At 42.8% G+C, this 20799-nt stretch overlaps 1 protein-coding gene across 6 annotated transcripts in view; it reads right to left on the reverse strand.

The window, feature by feature from the left end:
- The window catches only part of galnt13 (polypeptide N-acetylgalactosaminyltransferase 13), a 542151-nt gene that overhangs the window by 273750 nt on the left and 247602 nt on the right, over positions 1-20799 (reverse strand). For 4 of the 6 annotated variants that reach the window (XM_068035305.1, XM_068035304.1, XM_068035303.1 and 1 more), the window contains exon 4: positions 8729-8818. The exons of the other annotated variants lie outside the window; for them this stretch is intronic. In XM_068035305.1, coding sequence (XP_067891406.1) covers positions 8729-8818 — 90 coding nt within the window. The remainder of the gene's footprint in view (positions 1-8728; positions 8819-20799) is intronic. 6 annotated transcript variants of the gene reach the window in all.

Genomic DNA, 20799 nt, shown 5'->3' on the forward strand with positions numbered 1-20799 from the left:
AAAGAAATGTACAATGCTAGCTAGTTTATAGCACTCTACTGACTTTACTGTCTTTTTCAAATCAACAATGATCAAGTACCTCTATTAATTATCAGCTTATTATTCCTAGTTTGGACCAGGTGCCTGTGATGGAACTAAACCCTCACAGAGTCTTCTGCTCACCTTTGCCTGTCTCATGAGAAGGTAACTGTAAACTAGCAAAACAATGTTACACTAATACCAAACTTCAGGCAACCTTCGGCTACAGATATGTCAATCAAAATGCCTTTTAAAGTACTTGGCATACACCTTAGACAGTCTCAGTCCATTCCCTCATATTCAGCATAAAGCAAAGGTGCAAAGGCACTGTTTTTAGACCGAGGGCACAGTGACTGGGTCTTTGAAGGCTCTGTACAATAGAAAATGACAAAGGCTGTAAATATAGGAACACAGCTCAGTGATTAATATTAATGATTTCTCATACTTGCAGAACAATACTGCAAGAGAACTTCCATTTTCTACCAGTCTTACATATTTCCTCAAATGTAATTACAAGCATCATAAAAGACTAGCTAGGGGCTATTGATACTGGCATCTTGGTCCAGATAATACGTCTGGTCTAGCCAGGCAAGTTATTCCCAGCAATGAAGTAACTAATTTAAAGTAGCTATAATGCTGACACATTTACAACAACACCTCCTTCAAAAAAGAGATATATAAAGTAAATATCAAACATGACAGAATTCTGCTTGGTGACAGTTATTCTTTAATAATAATCCTTATTTATATCTATAAAAACCTAATGATACTTTTATGGATCAAGAATGAAAGAAAAGTCACAAGGAATTCAGTATTAAAATATTCAATGTATTCTACAGTGAATGATTAAACTATGAGTTCATGCCATTTCAAACTAGGGATTTCCAATTTCAAAGCAATCAGCTCCAGATAAAATATAGTCATTTTAAATGTATTTCATCAATAAAGCCACATTTAGTCACAAATATTAAATTGCATTACATTTGGTATATAGTACAATGTGCTTTCATTTCAAATGTTTAATTTATGCTTAATATTTGTAGTTTTGTGTTTTTTTCAATTTAATTTGTATTTTTAATTTACTTTTTTAACCATATAAGCCACCTAATAATATTAAAACATTATTCACTCAGAATGATACACTGTTCTCTACACTTGGATTATTAAGCTTTTATGCTGAATATTAAAATTTAGGGATTGTGATTGAAAATGATTGTATTCTAATTGCCCTTGTGGGTATCTTATTATCTGTCATAGAACTAATCAGCATCACTTAAGTCTAGTAGAAATGAAGGATATGAAGAAATAAGTTTAAAATACTGCTTATTTGAAAAGAAGCAAAATGGCTGGCACATTACATAAATATTGCAGATTTCACTATGGCATTAAACAAAAAATAAGTACTAAATTTATTCGAAAAGTGTTACCATGCAAGTAGATTCAGAGATAAATCTACTACATACAATATAAATACATTAGAAAAGGAGAATTTGGAATTAAGATGGAATAAAGTAGGCATTGAAATTTCATCTTAGTGAAAAAAGATTTAGCAACAGTAGTGATCCTTGGCAACAAATGCCAGCCGGGACCTTACCGGCACGGGGTGAGTCCAAATGTTGGGACCAAATGTGGTTCCCGAGCCTGTGCAGGCAGAGAATGGGACCGTAGTGCCATTTTTACCATTGGCGGCCAATTAAGAGGATGCCGCTAGGCCTCATGTCCAATTAAGGACGGTCTGCTAATTCGCCACGCTGCCAGCTCAACAGAGGGCCAGCAGCTCTGCAGCGCCACTGAGAAAGGTGGCCACTGCAGAGGCTGCAAGAAGAAAAGGTGCCTCCACTTTGAGGAGCTCTCGAAGGGTCGGTGGGAAATTTATTGCTGTGCAGGGTCCAGGCAGGTAGGCAGGCCCCAGCGATCAATGAACCCTCCAACAATGACGTTGGGGCTGTGGGGTTGGCCATTGCCGCTGGGGGGAGGGTGATCCACTCCTTGGGCCATGGAGCCTCCAAAAAGGAAGGCCTCCCCCAGGAAGCCGCGACGCAGCTAGTGGACTCCCCATTCAGCAGGGGACGGTTCCAATGCTGACAAACTGCCAGTGGCCAGGTAAAATAGCCGCCAATAGGCTTAACTGGCCGCCTGTCTCCAGTCAGTGGATGGCTAAGGTGCTGTCATTCCCACCACTGGGAATATTCCCGGGCAGCATAAACACATCAGGCTTCCGTCCTGATGCCTTTTGCTGCTATTTTCTGACTCCTACTGCCTCTCACCTGACTCGAATGGGCTGGTAAAATTCCGGCTGCAAAAATTCTGTCAAAAATTTTCAGGCAAGTTTAAAGATAGAGGTGAAGTGAGGAAAGATCTATTTTATATATACAAATGTTTTTAGTAGAATTCCCAAACATTCACGAATTATCTGATTTAAAACATTCAGACCAAAGTATTCAGCTGTCAATGCACTTTGACCTTTAAAAATTGCATATATTTCATTAATTACCTTCTTTGAGTGATTACAAATGTGTTTGCCCATTATTATCTAGTCATGTGGAAGCCAGGTACCTTCCCAAAGCCAGAGAATGAGGAGAGTCAAGTGCCTCCTAGCGGGCACTTAGGGAATAGTGGCTAAAAATGCCAAAAAGTGTCAAATTGACAGCACTTCCCCAACAAAAATGTCATTTGATTAGAAATTTGGTACCAAGAATATATTTGCCTTGGAAAGGATGGAATGCAGATCAACCAGAATGATACTGGGGCTAAAAAGGTTAAATTATGAGGATATGTTGCATAGATTAAACTTGTATTCCCTCAAGTATAGAGTATTAAGCAGTGATATAATTGAAATGTTTAAAATGATTAAAGGATTTGATAGGTGACACAGAGATAAACTATATCCTTGGGGGACAGTCCCAAACAAGGGGTCTAACATTAAAATTAGAGCTAGGCCATTAGGGGTGATGTCAAAGAGCACTTCTTCACACAAAGGGGGCTGAATTTTACAGCCCCTCCCTGATGTCTGCAGTTGTGGCAGGGGGTGGGGGGGGGCTGCTTGTCACGCTGCTTGTCCGACATCCAGTATTGGATGAGCAGAGACTTCCTCCAAATAAATCTTTGAAAAATCAAACCAATTGTCTTTGGTCCTCGTCACAAATTCAGTTTCCTTACCACTGACTCCATCCGTCTCCTGGCCATTGTCTGTGGCTGAACAAAACTATTTGCCACCTCAGCACCCTACTTGTACCCTGAGCTGAGCGTCCAACCCCATATCCACTCCATCACCAAGACTGTCTATTTCCACCTCTGTTACATCACCTAATTCCACTCCTGCCTCAACTCATCTACTGGTGAAACCCTCATTCATGCCTTCGTTACCTCTAAACTTGACTATTCCAATGCTCTCCAGGTTGGCCTCCCAACTATCATCCTCCATAACCTTCAGTTAATTCAAAACTCTGCTGCCTGTATCCTAACTTGTACCAAATCCCACTCACCATCACCCCTGTGCTTGATAACTTCAATTTCCAAATTCTCATCTTTGTGTTTAAATCCTTCCTATAGCATTGTCTCTCCCTTCTTCCAGCCCTACAGGCCTTAGAGATCTCTGTGCTCCTCCAATTCTGGCCTCTTGTGTGTCCCTGATTTAATTTACTCCACCATTGGTGGCTGTACCTTCAACTGCCTAGGCCCTGAGCTCTGGAATTCCCTCCGCCTCACTACCCTCTCTCTCCTCCTCTAAGTCACTTCTTAAAATTTACTTCTTTGATCAATAATATCTCTTTATGTGGCTCTGTCAAATTTTGTCTGATATCACTCCTGTGAAGCCATTGGGACATTTACCATATTAAAGTTGCAATATAAATGCAAGTTGTGTTTGGTTACTAAAATAGTCCTCTGATCTTTCACTATTTTTAGCCGATATGAAGCATAGCTTTGGGTCTTCTGGCAGGATAACATTCTCACATGCATAATGATATCCTAATAAATACCAGGATATTTCAGCATTTGCAAGTTACATTAATAATGGGAAATTCACTGGAGAAATAGCCAAACAGCATATTTGGCAATGGTATATCGGAATATTCATGCTATTTTGGTGATAGCTCCATTATCAATGCAATCTGTAAATACTGAAGTTGTTCCTTTTATAGTACAGACTTGAAAGAACTAATCTGCACAGTGGTTTTGTAGAGAACGGCTTAGATAGATTAATGGCATTAACCACATTTAAAGCAGAGGTAATGAAAATAACTTGGTCAATCCAATAGATTAAATGTAGAGACTTCTGAGACTACTTTATCAATTAGTAAATAAATAGTTGTCATGCAGGCCGCCATCTGCCAAGAATGAGGCATATTAATTTCGCCACATGAACATTAATTATAAACTGTTACTAGAGTGAAGAAAGAACTGGTTAAAAAAAACCCACAATGGATCCTTGGCTGGAGAGACATTTTTGCATAGTAACAGACAATACTTGGAAAGGACAAAGGGGCTACTCCCTGCCCCAATTTAATCCACAATGGACTTCTGATTACCAGACGTTGAGGGTGGAGGATCTCACATTCCAGGTTAACTGGCAAGATGGCTGAATACACAAACAGACATGGTCAGACCAGTTTAGTCACATGACTAACTGGCTGTTGGAGGTTTTTTTTTTAACTTGCCACATAGAATTTGAACTCGTAAAGCTGTTTGCTCCTGGGCTGACAAGACCTCTCGTGGCTGACATGCCATAACCTCTCCTGTCCGCTTCCATCTCTTTCTCACAGAACTGAAGACACATGAACCCCAAGAGAGAAAAGTCTCCTACAGTGAACAAGGTTTTAGAGGCCCCAACGAAAAGCAAGACCACCTACAATCAAGGACTTTACAGTGAGCTTGAAGCACAGTAGCAACGCCCCCCTCCCCCATCAGAGAATACCATAAACCTTTTCTTCTGCTCTTTTCTGTCTCTATTTGCATGTGCGTATCGTGTATGCATGCTAACATGGGCGCGGCATGTATCTGTATGCGTAATCCGAATTAGAGTTTAAGTTTTAAAAAATTTCCGTTTTCTTCTTTAAACCTAAGAAAGCCTGTTTGTGCTAATTTCTTTGCCTTATAATTGGAAAGTGGTGAACAAGGATTCACCAAGGGGGAGCTTTAAACACAATGTATTTAAAATTAAAACCCTGTTAAAGAGTAAGACCAGGTGAAAGCTGAAAGGGAATTCCTAGACCTCTTTCTCACCCGGTTATAACATAGTTGTTTGCTAGTACAGCACTTGAGTATTGCTGCAAATAGAAACATTTTGTCGAAGCTTTTCATCTTGTACTCATTAGGACAATCTGCGAGAACACCAATGTAAGGGAAGGAACAAACTTATACTGTATGAGAAGAGAGTGCTGATTGGTTGGCAAGTGGACTCTGATTGGTAGAGGCGTTGCCATGGAGAATGCACCAGTTAATGGTGACTGACAGTTAACTGCCGAGCTTTGTTTGAAATTTAAACCAGGCAGCTTGACTCTGATTGGTCAAGGTATTGCCCTGAGGAATGAACTAGTGAATGGCTGTCACTTATTTTGTTTAGCTGAAACAGGTGAAATGTGTGTACATGTTCTTTCTGTCTGCAAAGAACAGGGCCCTGTGTATTAACTAGTGCAAACTTAAATAATCACCAAAGTTTGAGGTGTTAATGAAGAACCAACAGTATTTTATGGGAAATGATGCAAGGGCCAAAATAATCAGAACTTATCACTTGGCACCCAAGATGAGTACAAAAGATTATAGATTTCAGCTGTCACACTGTGTTAAAATGAAACTGTTTAGATGCTTTCAATAGATACAGTAGAATAACCTTATCAACAACCCACTCCCAGCTCCAAATAAATAGAATCAGCCATCCTGTGAGTGGTGGGTAACTGACTGAAAGCTGCAACAACAGAGGTGTTGAGGCTGAATAGAACTGAGGAAGTGGCCTCCTTATTCTACTGTAACAATAATTACAGGGTTGATGGACAGTGGAATCGAGCATTATGTAAAATGGACATCTCACTCAAATATGTATGCCTCTGTTGATGCACTTTACATCCTGCCAAAGAAAATCGTTCAGAAGTAAAATAAAATAGTTAGATTGTATTTTTTTCTTTCTCTTTCTTTATGTAAGAAATCATTCTTCACACAAAGACTTGTTTGAACATAGTTGAGGCACTGTATCTTTCAAGGGTAGAGTAGATAAATATTTGAAACAATAAGTAGATATAGGCTATGAGGAGAAAGCAGGCCATGAGATTAGTTGTGGATTGCTTTAGTGACGAGTCAGATGGACATGATGAACCTAACAACTTCCTTCTGTGCTGTAAACATCTATGGTTCTTTCACACACACTTGTGGCAGGGACAGCCTAAAGTCCTGCCAGGAGCGCTGGCACACCAGCCTGCTGCTGGGTAGTTGATCTGCCCCTTTTTGTGTCGGGAATCTGGAGGCTGTCCAGAAAATCCCAGTTCGCCTCCTAAACCCACCTATAACAAGGCTCTAAATGAGCATAACTGCCTGTCCGCCTTGTCCTACATCTGACACACTGCCTGGTGGCACTATTTTTGGTGCCTCAGCCACCGTTCCTGACCTTGAGGCGGGGGGGGGGGGCGCGCCAACAATTCAGCCCACAGCCTTGTTATTCTCAGCATAAAGAGACAGTTCAAAATTACTGCTGGCGATACTCCAGCTCTTTAAAAGCCTGATAACAAAGGGTAAGGATCATAGCAAGGAACATATGACAAATAAGACACTACAAGGGAGGGTAAATGAAGATAGTTGTGCTTCACTGAAAAACTCAACTGCCTCAAGAAGATTAACTAAATTTGCAACAGTAACAGAATCTCACTGTCAGTTGTTGGCCATCCCTGGAGAACACTTGAACTGAAATTTAAGCACGAATTAGACTGCAGTATTGAACAAAGACGAGTAGGTGTTCGGTGCCAAGTTCAACCTGCAAGACAAGTTACTTGGAGGGCTATACCTAGCTGAAAACTGCGCGCAGCTCACCAATACGGTGTTCTACAAATGCATGCTTATGCATATACATGGAGTTATGCTTCACCAGCAGTTACTTTTTAATATTAGGAGTGGACAGGACCATCTGCTTCCTTGTAACATCTCATACGTCTGCAGTAAGTATATAAAGTGCCCAAAAGTTCCAATGGTTCACCTGTGCGCTTTTTAAAAGCCAACATCACACCAGACGAGAGTAATACTCCACACTGTGGTGAGGAATTACATAGAGTGTAGTGAAGGCTGCCAGTAGCTTCAAATACTCTCCATATAGATTCTGCAATTAAGCTGCATTTAGAGATTAATCACTGAAAATATGAACACGCAAGTTGAAGAAGTTAACTGATTAATTGGCAGCGCTAATTACAACACAGTTTTGCTCTACTTCCCACATGGATTTATTATATTTGCTTACAGTGCAAGAATGTTATGTTTGCAATTCACTTGTCGATTCCCAAAAGACTCCCTCCCTTTTTCTCAATTATTTAAATAATTATAAAAGATATTTCTCCTTTCTTCTTACTCCCACAGTAGATTTATAGGGCAGAATTTATGTCCCCATATGGGGATGAGTATGGAGGCGGGCAGGCGCATAAATTAGCGCCACTGGCTGTCATGCCAGTTTGTCGTCACCATTCTGATAGTCGGCGATTTTGATCAGGAGGGTAGAAGGCGGGACCTGGCAACCCACCTGATTCCGATTATTGACCATTTGAGCTTGTTAACGATCTTGCTGTCAGCTCGTCAAGGGCCAGTTTGGAATTTTTGTGGGGATCCACAGGTTACACAGTGGATCAGGAACAGTCCAAGTGGAAGGACGTGGTAACACAGCAGGGAGCTAGTCATGGCTACACCATTCAATTGCATGGTCCCATAAAAAAGTTCATGGGACTCATCCCTGGCACACAGGTGCCATCTAATGAGCTAAGTTGGCAGAGAAAGTGGCATGTGCACACACTGTCAGTGGAGGGGTTGTTACCTCCAGGGATCACAGGGCCATTGAGTGGGGGGTGGCATCCAGTAAGCAGTGTGAGTGTAGTTGACCGCAAGCAAGGTAGCAGCTGGGCATGAGTTTAAAACTACTCAGAGATAGGATCGAGTAGCGATTAGGAGCAACATCCTCAGGAGAAGATGCAAACCTCTGCACATGAGGAGGGCAGAGAAGATGAATGAAGAGCAGGAAGGCAATGAAGGACATACCCTCAGCATCGAGCGTACCACCAAAGCTACCTGGACATGTCAGGAAAACAGTTCTGCAGGAGACTGCGCCTATCTAGACAGACGGTAACTGAGATTTGTGCTCTTGTTGAGAAAGACGTCAGACCTCACAGTACTGCTCACCATGCCCTGTGTCCTGTGGCCTTGAACTTCTTTGCCTCTGGTTTATTCCAAGGATCAGCAGTGGGCCTTGGAGACACCACTGTATCGTGCAGGTCACTGATGCCCTATGTGCGAGAGCTAAGCATTACAATTGCAAATAGATGGGGCCTTGTAGACACAAAGGACATTGGGATTCACTTCCATTGCTGGATTCCTGCAGGTGCAGGGCATCATCGATTGCACCCAAGTGGCCATCAAGGCACAGAGTTGGCAAACAGTGAGAGTCATCAACAGTAAGGGCTTCCAGTCCCTAAACATTCAGTTAGTATGCAACCACAATAAAAGCTTTCTGCTTGGGTGCACTCACTTTCCTGGCAGCTGCCACGACTCCTTCATCCTCCAGCAGTCTAGCCTGCAGCAAATCTTCACTCTGACCCCCAAAGAGCGTGGATGGATCCTAAGGGACAAGGGATATCCTTTGAAGAGATGGCTACTCATCTCACATTTAAAGAAACAATTCAAAGGGTTCAACAAAAGTACATTCCATTCAAAAACAAAAACTTGTCCCGAAAGACCCATCCGTGGTTCATTCAGGAAGTTAAGGAGAGTATTAGACTAAAGAAGAGGCTTACAATGTTGCCAAAAATAATAGCAAGTCTAAGGATTGGGAGTGTTTTAGAAACCAGCAAAGGGCCACCAAAAAGTTGATAAAAAGGGAAAACATGGAATGAGAGTAAACCAGCCAACAATATAAAAACAGACTGTAAGAGCTTTTATAAGTACATAAAAAGGAAGAGAGTAGCAAAAGTTGACATTGGTCCCTTAGAGGCAGGAGACAGGAGAAATCATCATGGGGAATGAGGAAATGGCAGAGGCATTGAACAAATATTTTGTGTCTGGCTTCACAGTAGAAGACACAAGTTCCATACCAGAAATAGGCAGTAACCTAGGAGCTAAAAAGTGAGGAAATTAAGGATATTGATATCAATCGAGAAAAAGTATTGGAGAAACTTGAGGGGCTAAAATCTGACAAGTCCGTGGGACCAGATGACCTACATCCTCGGGTCCTAAAAGAGATAGCTGCAGGGATAGTGGATGCGCTGGCTATGATTTTCCAGAATTCCTTAGATTCAGGAATGGTCCTGTCAGATTGGAAGTTGGCAAATGTTATGCCATTTTTCAAGAAAGGAGGTAGAGAGAAAACAGGGAACTACAGGTCAGTTAGCCTAACATCAGTCATTGGGAAGATGCTGGAAACTATTATTAAGGAAGTCTTAACATTGCACTTGGAAAAGCATAGCATGATTAGAACAAGTCAGCATGGTTTTACTAAAGGGAGATCATGTTTGACAAATTTATTCGGGTTTTTTGAGGATGTAACTAGTAGGGTAGATAAAGGGGAACCAATAGATGTAGTATACCTGGATTTTCAAAAGACATTCGATAAGGTGCCACATAAAAGATTAATAGGCAAGATAAGGGCTCATGGTGTTGGGGGTAATATATTAGCGTGGATAGAGGATTGGTTAACAGACGGGAAGCAGAGAGTGAGCATAAATGGGGCATTTTCAAGTTGGCAGGCAGTGGGATGCCGCAAGGATCAGTGCTGGGGCCTCAGCTATTTACAATCTATATTAATGACTTGGATGAAGAGACAGAGAGTAATGTATCTAAGTTTGCTGATGATACAAAGCTGAGTGGAAAGGTAAGCTGCGGGGAGGATGTAGAGAGGCTGCAAAGAGATTTGACAGGTTAAATGAATGGCCAACAACATGGCAAATGGAGTATAATGTAGGGAAGTGTGAAGTTGTTCACTTTGGTCGTAAAAATAGAAAAGCAAAATATTTTTCAAAAGGTGTGAAACTGGTAAGTGTTGATGTTCAGAGAGACTTGGGGGTACTCGTACAAGGAACGCACAAAGTTAACAAGCAGGTGCAGCAGGCTATTCAGAAGACAAATGGCATGTTGGACTTTATTGAAAGGGGAATGGAGTACAGGAATAAAGAAGTCTTACTAAAATTGTACAGGGCTTTGGTGAGATTGCACCTGGAATACAGTGTGCAGTTTTGGTCTCCACAATTTAAGAAAGGATATACTTGCATTGCAAGCAGTGCAGCGAAAATTTACTAAACTGGTCCTTGGGATGGGGGGTGGGGGGGTGGGGTTGTCCTATAATGAGATGCTGAGTAAACTGGGCCTGTATTCTCTGGAGTTTAGAAGAATGAGAGGTGATCTAATTGAGACATACAAGATTCTGATCGGGCTTGATAGGGTAGAAGCTGAGAGATTGTTTCCACTGGTCAGGGAATCTAGAACATGGGGACACAGTCTTAGGATAAGGGGTTAATCATTCAGGACTGAGATGAGGAGAAATTACTTCACTCAAAGGGTTGTGAATCTTTGGAATTCTCTACCCCAGAGGGTTTTGGATGCTCCATCATTGAACACATTTAAGGCTGGGATAGTTAGATTTTTGGTCTCGCAGGGAATCAAGGGATATGAGGAGCAGGCAGGAAAGTGGAGTGGAAGCCCAAGATCAGCCATGATCATATTGAATTGTGGAGCAGGCTCGATGGGCCATATGGTCTACCTCTGCTCCTATTTCTTGTGTCCTTTTTATGTGACCCTAAGATGGAAGCTCAGAGGTGCTACAACCAAAGCCATCTGCTCACAAGGACTACCACCGAGCAGGCCATCGGGCTTCTGATGATTCATTTCCTGTGCCTGGACCGGTCGGGTGACGCCCTCCAGTACACTCCTACATGGGTCTCATGCATCGTGGTGGTCTACTGTGCTCTCCATAATATGGCTCTCCAGACAGGTGTGGACATTGAAGAGAGTGAAGCACTAGATTGACACAGTTTATTGGAGGAGAAAGAGGAGCAGGAGGAAGATGCAGGGCAGACAGGCTGAGCAGGGAGGTGGCCAGGACCAGCTCAGGAGTCAATGCTCTCATCAGGATGGCGTCAATGCCAGGGCACACCTCATCCAGGCATGTATCACCTGAGTGCTACTCAACCAGCAGGACTCCATGCTCTGGGACTCACTTTGATCTGCCTGGGAGAATACATCTATTGAAGGTACAACTTTGAATAGATCTACTCTTACTATTAATGCATGGTGCACATATGTCCAGCGGTCTCAGTGCCCCCTTTCAAATACCACTGCTTCCCTTCACCAATTCTTCCCTCTTTTGCAGTCGTGCCATTAAAGAATGAAAGCTTATACTTCTGGGATCATGGCCCAACATTTCCAGTGTTATTAACAAGTTACAATGTGCACAGTCACAAATGAAATAAACCTCAGTGAACCACTCAGTGCACTGACCAACTCAGTGACCTTTGTTCTCCTTTACGGTGCTCCACTTGTGGCCTTTGATGAGGTGAAGGCAGCCTACCCGCATGTGCCTGCTTGCGGCTGAGATGCACATGGCAGTTGTCCTCGTCGTGGGTGTGCCAGTGGGGGCACCTCCAGAGGCTGCTGCACCGGCGCCATGCAGGGCCAGCCTCCATCACAAGACCCTGCTGCATAGATGGTCCTCCATTCAAAGGGGCCAAGGAGGCCACTAATGATCATGGTACCCCATGATAGGTGACATTATCATCAGTGACTGCCTCTGTCCTTGGATGGTGCTCTGGATCGCTGGAGGGGAGCACCTGCTGGGGTGCAACTGGCATTCTCTCCATGCCATTCTGTGCCATCAGCATCACTGACTGGTCAATGCTACAGAAGGTGGCATGCATCCTGTGTATATCATTTCACTGTTCCTGCATCCATTCTGCCAGTGCTGCCAGATATGGCTCTCTATAAGGTTGGCCACTCTCTCAAAGGAGGAGCTCATGTGTTCAAAGCCCTGAGTCATGCTGGTGCACATGAGCTGAATGGACTCCTCCATTTGGAGCCCATGACTTCGCACTGCCTCAGGGAACTCCGACATGTGTACACATCACACGCTGCCTGTCAAAGTACAGCCGCCTTGTTTCTGACTCACGAGGCCCTGCATCTGTGTCCAGCTGAGCATGGCTGTGTCTGTCCTCCATCCTCCCAGGGGGACTTCCCACAACGGCCTCTACCTCAGTTACCTCCTCCTACTCACTTGTACCATGCCCTTCACCCAATGCCTCCCTTTCTAACCGTGTGCAAACCACCACTGATGTGGGTGTATCTGCGTTGGTAGACGGTGCGCTTAAATGATGTGATGGCGCTAGCTCTGCTGGTTTGGCTTCTTCATAGGCCCCTGGTGATGTTTCTGCACTGGCAGCCTCCCCCTCCATGACTGACCCTGTGGGAGACACAAGAAGGAGATCTGTGAACTGGTCTCTGAAAGAAGAAACCTCTGCAGAGCTGAGGCTTCCCAATGCAGCTGAGTGGCATGCTGTCAGATGGGGAGGAGTGCACTCCATCCCCTTCATCTACATTTTCAATATCTTTTCACCCTTTCCACTCAGCATTCCCAGCTCTCCATCGCCCATTTGGTCATGCGACACCACCCTGGCAATGTCCACCATCGCCTCCTCCACAGCAGTGAGGATGGCGAGCTGGGACACTCCTCTTTCTGTGTGCATTCTGCACCCTTTTCTCCCGCAAGAACAAAATAGAGAGAGAGATAATGCAATGCTGGCCGCTCTCACCAATGCCATCAGTAATAAGACGCTGAAAATATTAGTGATGCCAGGTCCTCAACAGTGCTCGGGCTCTGAGCTGGTTAAAGGACAGAAACCAGAAAGTAGAAATAAATGGGTCATTCTCAGGTTGGCAGACTGTGATGAGTGGGGTGTCACAAGGATCACTGCTTGGGCCCCAGCTATTCACAATCTATATCAATGATTTGGATGTGGGGTTTAAATGTAATATTTCCAAGTTTGCAGATGACACAAAACTAGGTGTAAGTGTGAGTTGTGAGGAGGATGCAAAGATGCTTCAAGGGGATTTGGAGAGGCTCAGCGAGTGGGCAAAAATTTGGCAGATGGAATACAATGTGGAGAAATGTGAGGTTATCCACTTTGGTAGGAAAAACAGAAATATAGAGTATTTTGTAAATGGTGAGAAGCTGGAAAGTGTTGAATTTCAAAGGGGCATGGGTGTCCTTATTCATGAGTCACTGAAAGCTGACATGCAGGTACAGCTAGCAATTCAGAAGGCAAATGGTATTTTGGCCTTCATTACAAGAGGATTTGAGTGTAGGAGCAAAGATGTCTTCCTGCAATTGTATAGAGCTTTGGTGAGACCACACCTGGAGTACTGTGTGCAGTTTTGGTCTCCTTACCTAAGGAAAGATATACTTGGTATTGAGGGAGTGCAACGAAGGTTCACCAAACTAATCCCTGGGATGGAGGGATTGTCCTGTGAGGAAAGATTGAATAGACTGGGCCTTTATTCTCTGGAGTTTAGAAGAATGACAGGTGATCTCACTCAAACATACAAAATTCTTACAGGGCTCATCAGGGTTGATGCAGGAAGGATATTTCCCCTGGCTGGAGAATCCCGAACCAGGGGACAGAGTCTCAGAATAAGGGGCAGGCCATGTAGGACTGAGATGAGGAGGAATTTCTTCACTCAAAGGGTGGTGAATCTTTGGAATTCTCTGCTCCAGAGGGTTGTGTAGGCTCAGTCGTTGAGTTTGATCGATAGATTTCTACATATTAAAAACATCAAGGGTTACGGAGATAGTGCAGGGAAATGGTACTGAAGTAGAAGATGATCCATGATCTCATTGAATGGCGGAGCTGGTTCGAGGGGCTGAAAGGTCTACAGTTCCAATTTCTTGTGTTCTTGAGAGCCTTGCTGTCAGGTCAGTAATTACCCTAGGCATACATTTCTTCCATGTTCAGGAGCATCAGGCACCCTCAGACTGCTCAGCTGGTGTGTTTGCTAGTGTCTGCAGACCTGGAGGCCTGGGTGTCATGTTGAGCTCACCTTGCCCGAGGGAAGAAGGTAATTAAACCTTTTGTGACACTGTAGCCAGATCCTCCAAACAACAATGTTGCTACTGACATTTTCTGCCACCTCCAGCCAGGCCTGCTTAGTTTAGCTGGGTGGCCTTCTCCTGCTAACCTCTAGGAACAAGAGCCCTCATCTCTCTCGTACTGCCCCCAATATAACCTCAAGGGCTGCACCAGATAACCGTGGGGCAGCCCTGCCACAGGTGCCAGGCCTTTGCCTCCTCTCCTGCTAACCTTGGGCTTCTATAACTTTGCACGATGGCTGCCACTATAATGGCCACCGTCATGCCTTTAAATTGTGCTTGCTCTGTGTAAGTCCTGCCTTCATTCTGCACCAACTGCTGTAATTGGCTGTAAACCCATCCTCCAGCCAATTAGCTGCCAATCTTGGGAAAAATCGCAGGCTGTGACTATTCCCCACCCATTCCCCCAACCCTTGTGTGGAGTCAGGTCCTGGAAATGGTTCCAATGTTGGACTCCCAACCCCAAATGCAAATTTTTGCCCATATTGTTTGCTGAAGCTGTCATTGCTGTAGCAATATCCAGGGAGTCTTTTCTCACTGTTGAGTGACTGCTGGCTGCCACCAGAACAGGAGGTCATTTGCTGTAATCTGCGGCCAGCTGACTGATGACTTTAGCAGTCAGGAGGTTAGGATCAAAGCAGCTTTTAAGGATCCGAGTGTAAATTCAGCCCCCATTTGTGGCACAAAAAATCTCATCGAAATGTTAGCTCAGAAATTGCATAAAATTATTTTATTTAATTTTTATTTTTAATTGTTTTATTTTGCTATTTGCTCTTCTCAGTCGATATTTGTAAATTTTATGTATAGTTCTCACAGTACACTCTGAATCACAGAATCAAGATTTAAATTCTATCTCACATGACTATTTATTTACAGCAGCTAAAAATGCCTGTCAAGCAAGGTCTGGGTGGAATATTCAACTTAAGTTTAGGCTCCAGTTGCAGGCAGAAACCTATGTTATGGGAATTTCCTGCAGGATTTCTAACATTAATAAATAATTTGATGGGTAAATTTAGTTTTTTTTAAAGAATTGTACAATTATGCGAACCTTGCACTTACTTATATTGCGGTTAATTTGTTGTAGTACTGTCCATTTGCAAATATTTTTCAGATCCAGATAATTTCTTCCTTGAACATTTGCCTATATTCACAACATTCTGATAATCTGCACTTATGCAGACGCTTAGTTTCTTTAACCAAATATAGCCCTTTCATAACTGGCACTTTCCTTAAAGGTAAGATGTCTATTCAAATTTCTCATCATTATGTTGTGCTTTTTATTTTCATTTTGAATGATTCAAGAGCATCTTCTGCTCTATCACCCATGCAGTAAATTTGTTTATGTGGCTAAATTCTGTTCTATCTGCTAGTTTTAATGCAATGCTATCATGCTCCCATTGCTTTTTTCACCTCAGTCACATCTCTCACTTGGAAAATTAAATTTTGGTGAAGGAACTGTAGCAATATCAGCTCCTGTCATATTTGATTATTTTGATAATTAACTCACATCTTGAAATGTCCTAACTGTTTTACCCATAGTACAACTGTTTTTGCTGTTCCTGCTCAATCCTTGTACTGGCTGCTGTGTTTCTTTTCTACACACCACCAACTCCTTTCCCCCCTCCCCACCCCATAACACCCCTTGTTTTCTGAGGACATTTCAAAAGGTTGAGATTAGGAGCTTCCTTTTTCGTTGAAGTGGATAAAATCCAACTTCTAACAGCACATAAGGTTTTCAGTTATCTGCACACAGACCCAATGCACATAGCAAGCAACAGGAAGCCATTAGTGCAAAGCCTCTGGCTTTATTACAAGAAAAAGTAATAAATCACAGAGACAAGGAAAACTAATGGTTCACAGATTTACAAAGATAGTGAAATTGATGCATTTCTCTTCTAAATATATCAATTAATTCTGTATATATGTCTTTCTAGGGTGGGGCATTCCACATTCTCATAGTTATCTGCGAAGATTCTATTTTCTTGAGTTCAGTTTAACTGCCTTATCTCCAACTCTAAAATTATGTTTGCTTGTTCTAAGAGGGGGAAGAATTATTCTCCATCCGTCGATTCCTTTCATTAGCACAAACATGTCAGTCAAATTATTCCTTAACATCCTCATGCCCAAGGAATATAATCCAAGTTTCCATAGTCGTTCATTATTTATCAGTCCCTTCATCCCAGGTAATATCCTGGTGAATAGTTGCTGAACTTTCTCCAAGCTCAGTATACCGTTCCTAAGGTAAGTGCAATTAAAACTCAACACCACACTCAAAATAAGATCTGACCAGTGTCTATGTACAATTACAGTAACATAGAAAAATAGAAGCAGCAGCCCTTCGAGCCTGCACTGCCATTCAATACAATCATGGCTGATCTTCCAAACTCAGTATCCTGTTCCCGCTTTCTCCCCATATCCCTTGATCCCTTTAGCCCTAAGATAGGCTCAGTAGTACTTCCTTGCTTTTATCTTCTAAATTGCCTGTGATGCAGGCCAACATACCATAAACCATTTATGATTGCATTTATAGCACCTGTAATTTTTTAATCAATTACTTACCTGGATCCCTGAATTCCCTTATTCATCAAGTCCTTCCCTCAGTTTACACATTTACAGTACGCTCCTATCTTCCAATCTTTGCATTCAAAATGTACTATATAATAGCCTGTTATTACACTGTTATCTACCAGTATTCTGCCAACTCACTTAATCTGTCAATAATCAGCAATTTCCTATTCTCTTATCAAAAATTTACTACATCTTCCAGATTAGCATATACAAATGTATATACACTCCCATCTGTGCCCAAATTCATTTTACATTGGTGCCTGAGCCTATCTTTTCTATGTACAACCACTACCCTAAGCTCTCCCTGTAGCCCGTATCTTCCTCTGCTCCAAATATTTATCTGGGTTTTGCTTAAAAGAAGTCATGGAGCTGGATTTTATGGGCGCCTGAGGTGAGGCTGGAGGCAGGGTGGGGGGAGGCATGGAGAATTGCGATGGGTGGCGTAGGGTGGAGGGCCCGCCTCCCCGTCGCCCAGCGATCTTAACGTGGGCAGGATAGGCCAATAACAGCCTTCCCGCCCAGAGGCCAATTGAGGCCCTTCAGTGGTCTAATAATGGCCACTTAAGGGCCTCTTTCTGCCACCACTAAGATTTTACCAGTGCTGGGGGATTGCCTCTGCCATGCGGAGAGGTCTCTCCTCCGTGGGAAATCTGTGGCTCAAGGAGGACCCCCGCTGGGAACCACTTCATCTCCCAGGACCCCCTCCCCCTGGACTGCACAATCACCCCTCGCCAGAGCCTTCCAGACTGGCCCCGGCAACTCCACCTCACTTGCCTGAGGTCTAGGGTTCCAGCACTGGGCCTGGGTCTGAGGCCTCTGCAGTACTGGAAGCGGCCCCTGCTCCCGGTGGCGCTGTCGATTCTGCTGAGCTGCCAGCCCTCTGATTGGCCAGCAACTCATGGAGGTGGGGTCCCCGTCTTTAAAGGGACAGGGATCTCCCTCCTGAAACTTTGATGTAAAAAGACCAGAGGATTGCTCCGGGGTCGGGGGGCGGGGGGGGTGGGGGGAGGCATCAGTCCCACGTCCTACACAAAATTCAGCCCATCATTTCTGCCTTAAACATTCCCTACAGAACAGCAGCCGATACTCTAACAATCTTTTACAAGAATAAATTTCTCCTAACCATTCTCATTGGTGGCAATTTTAAATTGATGATCCCTTGCTTCTGACTCCCCAACCAGAGGAAATACTCTTTACCTACTCACTCAACCTATCAAAACCCTTCGCAATTTTAGCAATCTTTATTAAATGTCATCGTAGTGTTTTCTTTGAGTAAAAAGAGTTTGAGTTGTTAATGATAGGTTAATGTTATTAGAGATAAACAGGTAAAGGCCATTGTTTAATTAAGGCCCCAGAGCAAATATAAGGAGAGCCTGCTGGGGCAAAGAGAAAGAAAACTGGAGGCAGAGATTTGTAATGCTGTATTTTCTGAATAAACCAACCAAGAAGAAAAGGATCTGTGTCAAGCTTCAACCTTCATCATTTGGCTGGGACTCATTTAACATGGTAGCACAGCTTACCAAAAGGTGAAGATTGGAGATTAAGAAGGTTTTTTTCAGACAGAATGTTGTAACCTGAGTTACTTTTGAGAAGAATGACTGTAACCAAGTGTAATGTGTCAGGGTATGATTTCCCACTGATGTTCTCTGAATCTGAGCCTTATGACCTATGGAAAAATGAAGTAGATATATGGACACGAGTTAACTCCTGACCGAAGAGAAAACAAGGCATGGTCTTGGCACTGTCGCTTCCTAACAAAAGCAAGATCTGGTGCAAAGTATTTAGTGTGATGGATGCCCGACAGTTGGATACTAAGGAAGGTCTGGAGCAGCTATTAAGCTTTATATATAGAATTTACAAGAAAGGTGATCGATTAAATGCATACGAGGCATGGTCAGCCTTTGATTAGTTTAGAAAGACAGATGGTTATTCCATCGAGGAATATATCATAGAATTTAACACACTATATAAAAGATTGCGGAAATGCTATTTGGAAATTCCTTGTTCAGTGCTCACTTTCAAATTGTTGGATTGTGCTAATGTGTTGCACATGGATAGGCTCCTGGTCTTAACTGAAGTCAGATTCTCAGAAAAAGACACGCTTATAGATCAGGTGTCTGATGCTTTAAAAAAAAAATCCTGGGAAAGCAGTCATTTCCAGCAGCCTTCAAGGCACAAATGGGACATCCTGCAGTGCCACAGAAGGTGGAGGACTCGATGTTCGTGGAATTTTGAGATCGTTCACATATGGGGTGCAGGCATTAATACAGCAGAAGATTCACAGACAAAAGAAATGAGGATGGAGACATTTTTGGCAGATCTGGCAGATGACAGGAATGGAGTAACAATTACAGATGAATGGATCCCAGGAATGCCCAGGGAATTATTAACAGGTGTTTCAGATGTAATTCAGCAATTATCATTATGTAGTAAACTGTCCAAAACGGAAGAACAGGGTATTCCAGGTGACGCATAACACGGACGGTTCGGAAGTGGAAGATGATGATATTGATCAGTCTGAGGGAATTGTACTGCCAGCAATGAGTGTACTAGTCGCAAATTCATTTAATTGCGCATTGTTGGACAGTGGTTGCACATCCACAGTATGTGGAACGAATTGATTGAAATTTTATTTAGATTCACTCAGTAGTAACGATCAAAGTAAGATCAGGGAGTATGAAAGTTTTACTTGCTTCAGGTTTGCGCATGACAACACATTAAAGTCACTGAAAAGGGTGGTGATTTCATGCAGAATAGCTGGAGTAAACCACTTTATTAGTACATATATGGTATCTGGTGAGATACCCTTGCTGCTGAGCAAGCCTTCCATGAAAAAGGCACAAATGAAATTGGACATGGAACATGATAAAGCAATTTTTTGGGGGTAAATTGCAGATCTACTGACTTTCCAATCAGGACATTATTGCATCCCTTTAACAAAACCTAGCATCTCTAATAAGAATGTTAAAGAGGTATTAATGGCATCAGGTGATAGGAGTTTGAGAGACAAAAAGCATCAACAATTTGCTCATCCCTCCTGTTACAGATTAAAAATCTTATGAAAGGATGTGGGGGTGTTTGATGATGAGTATACTAAGCTTATTGAAGAGATTAGTGAAAAATATGATCTATGCAAAAAGTATCAGAGGACACCATCACAGCATTTGTAAGTCTTCCATTAGCAAGAGACTTTAATGAAGTAGTAGCTACGGATTTAAAGATGAGGGACAAGGACAGAAGTATTTTCATTTTGCATTTCATAGACATGGCAACAAGGTTCAGTCTTTCCACAGTACGATATGGTAAAGATAAACTTGGTACGATATAAACTTGGATAGAAACATAAAAGAGTAATTGTAGATAACGTCATGGAAAAATGGAAAGGGGCTGGACTGGGGGCACTGGGTAAATTCCTGACTGCCAATGGGGGGGGTGGAATTTGCCAATGAAGAGTTTAGAGACGTGCAAAAATATAAACATTGTAGTGATGAGCACCGCGGCTAAAAGTTTTTTCAGTAATGAACTTTGTGAAAGAAATCATGCGGTAATTGATCAGATGTTCCAAAAGATCTTAGCCTACCAAGCAAACTGCAAGCTAACATCTGCCCTGGTGTGGGCAGTCCATGCAAAGAATTCACTTCAAATGGTCAGGGGCTAGAGTCCGTATCCGTTGGTCTTTTGGGAGGAATCCCAAAATACCTTTTGTGCTGTGTGATCAGCCCCTGGCCTTAGAAGGGAGTACAATTAGTTCCACCTTTTCTTCATATCTGAATGCCCCACATGCAAGGAGAAAGGCATTCATCAAGGCAGAAGTCTCAGAGAAAATTCGACGAGCCTTATGGCATTGCATCAGACCATCAGAGATAAACTTTAATCCTGGGGATTTAGTATACTATAAAAGAGAG

This window comes from Heterodontus francisci, chromosome 7 (assembly GCF_036365525.1).
Source record: "Heterodontus francisci isolate sHetFra1 chromosome 7, sHetFra1.hap1, whole genome shotgun sequence".
Taxonomy (NCBI): domain Eukaryota; kingdom Metazoa; phylum Chordata; class Chondrichthyes; order Heterodontiformes; family Heterodontidae; genus Heterodontus; species Heterodontus francisci.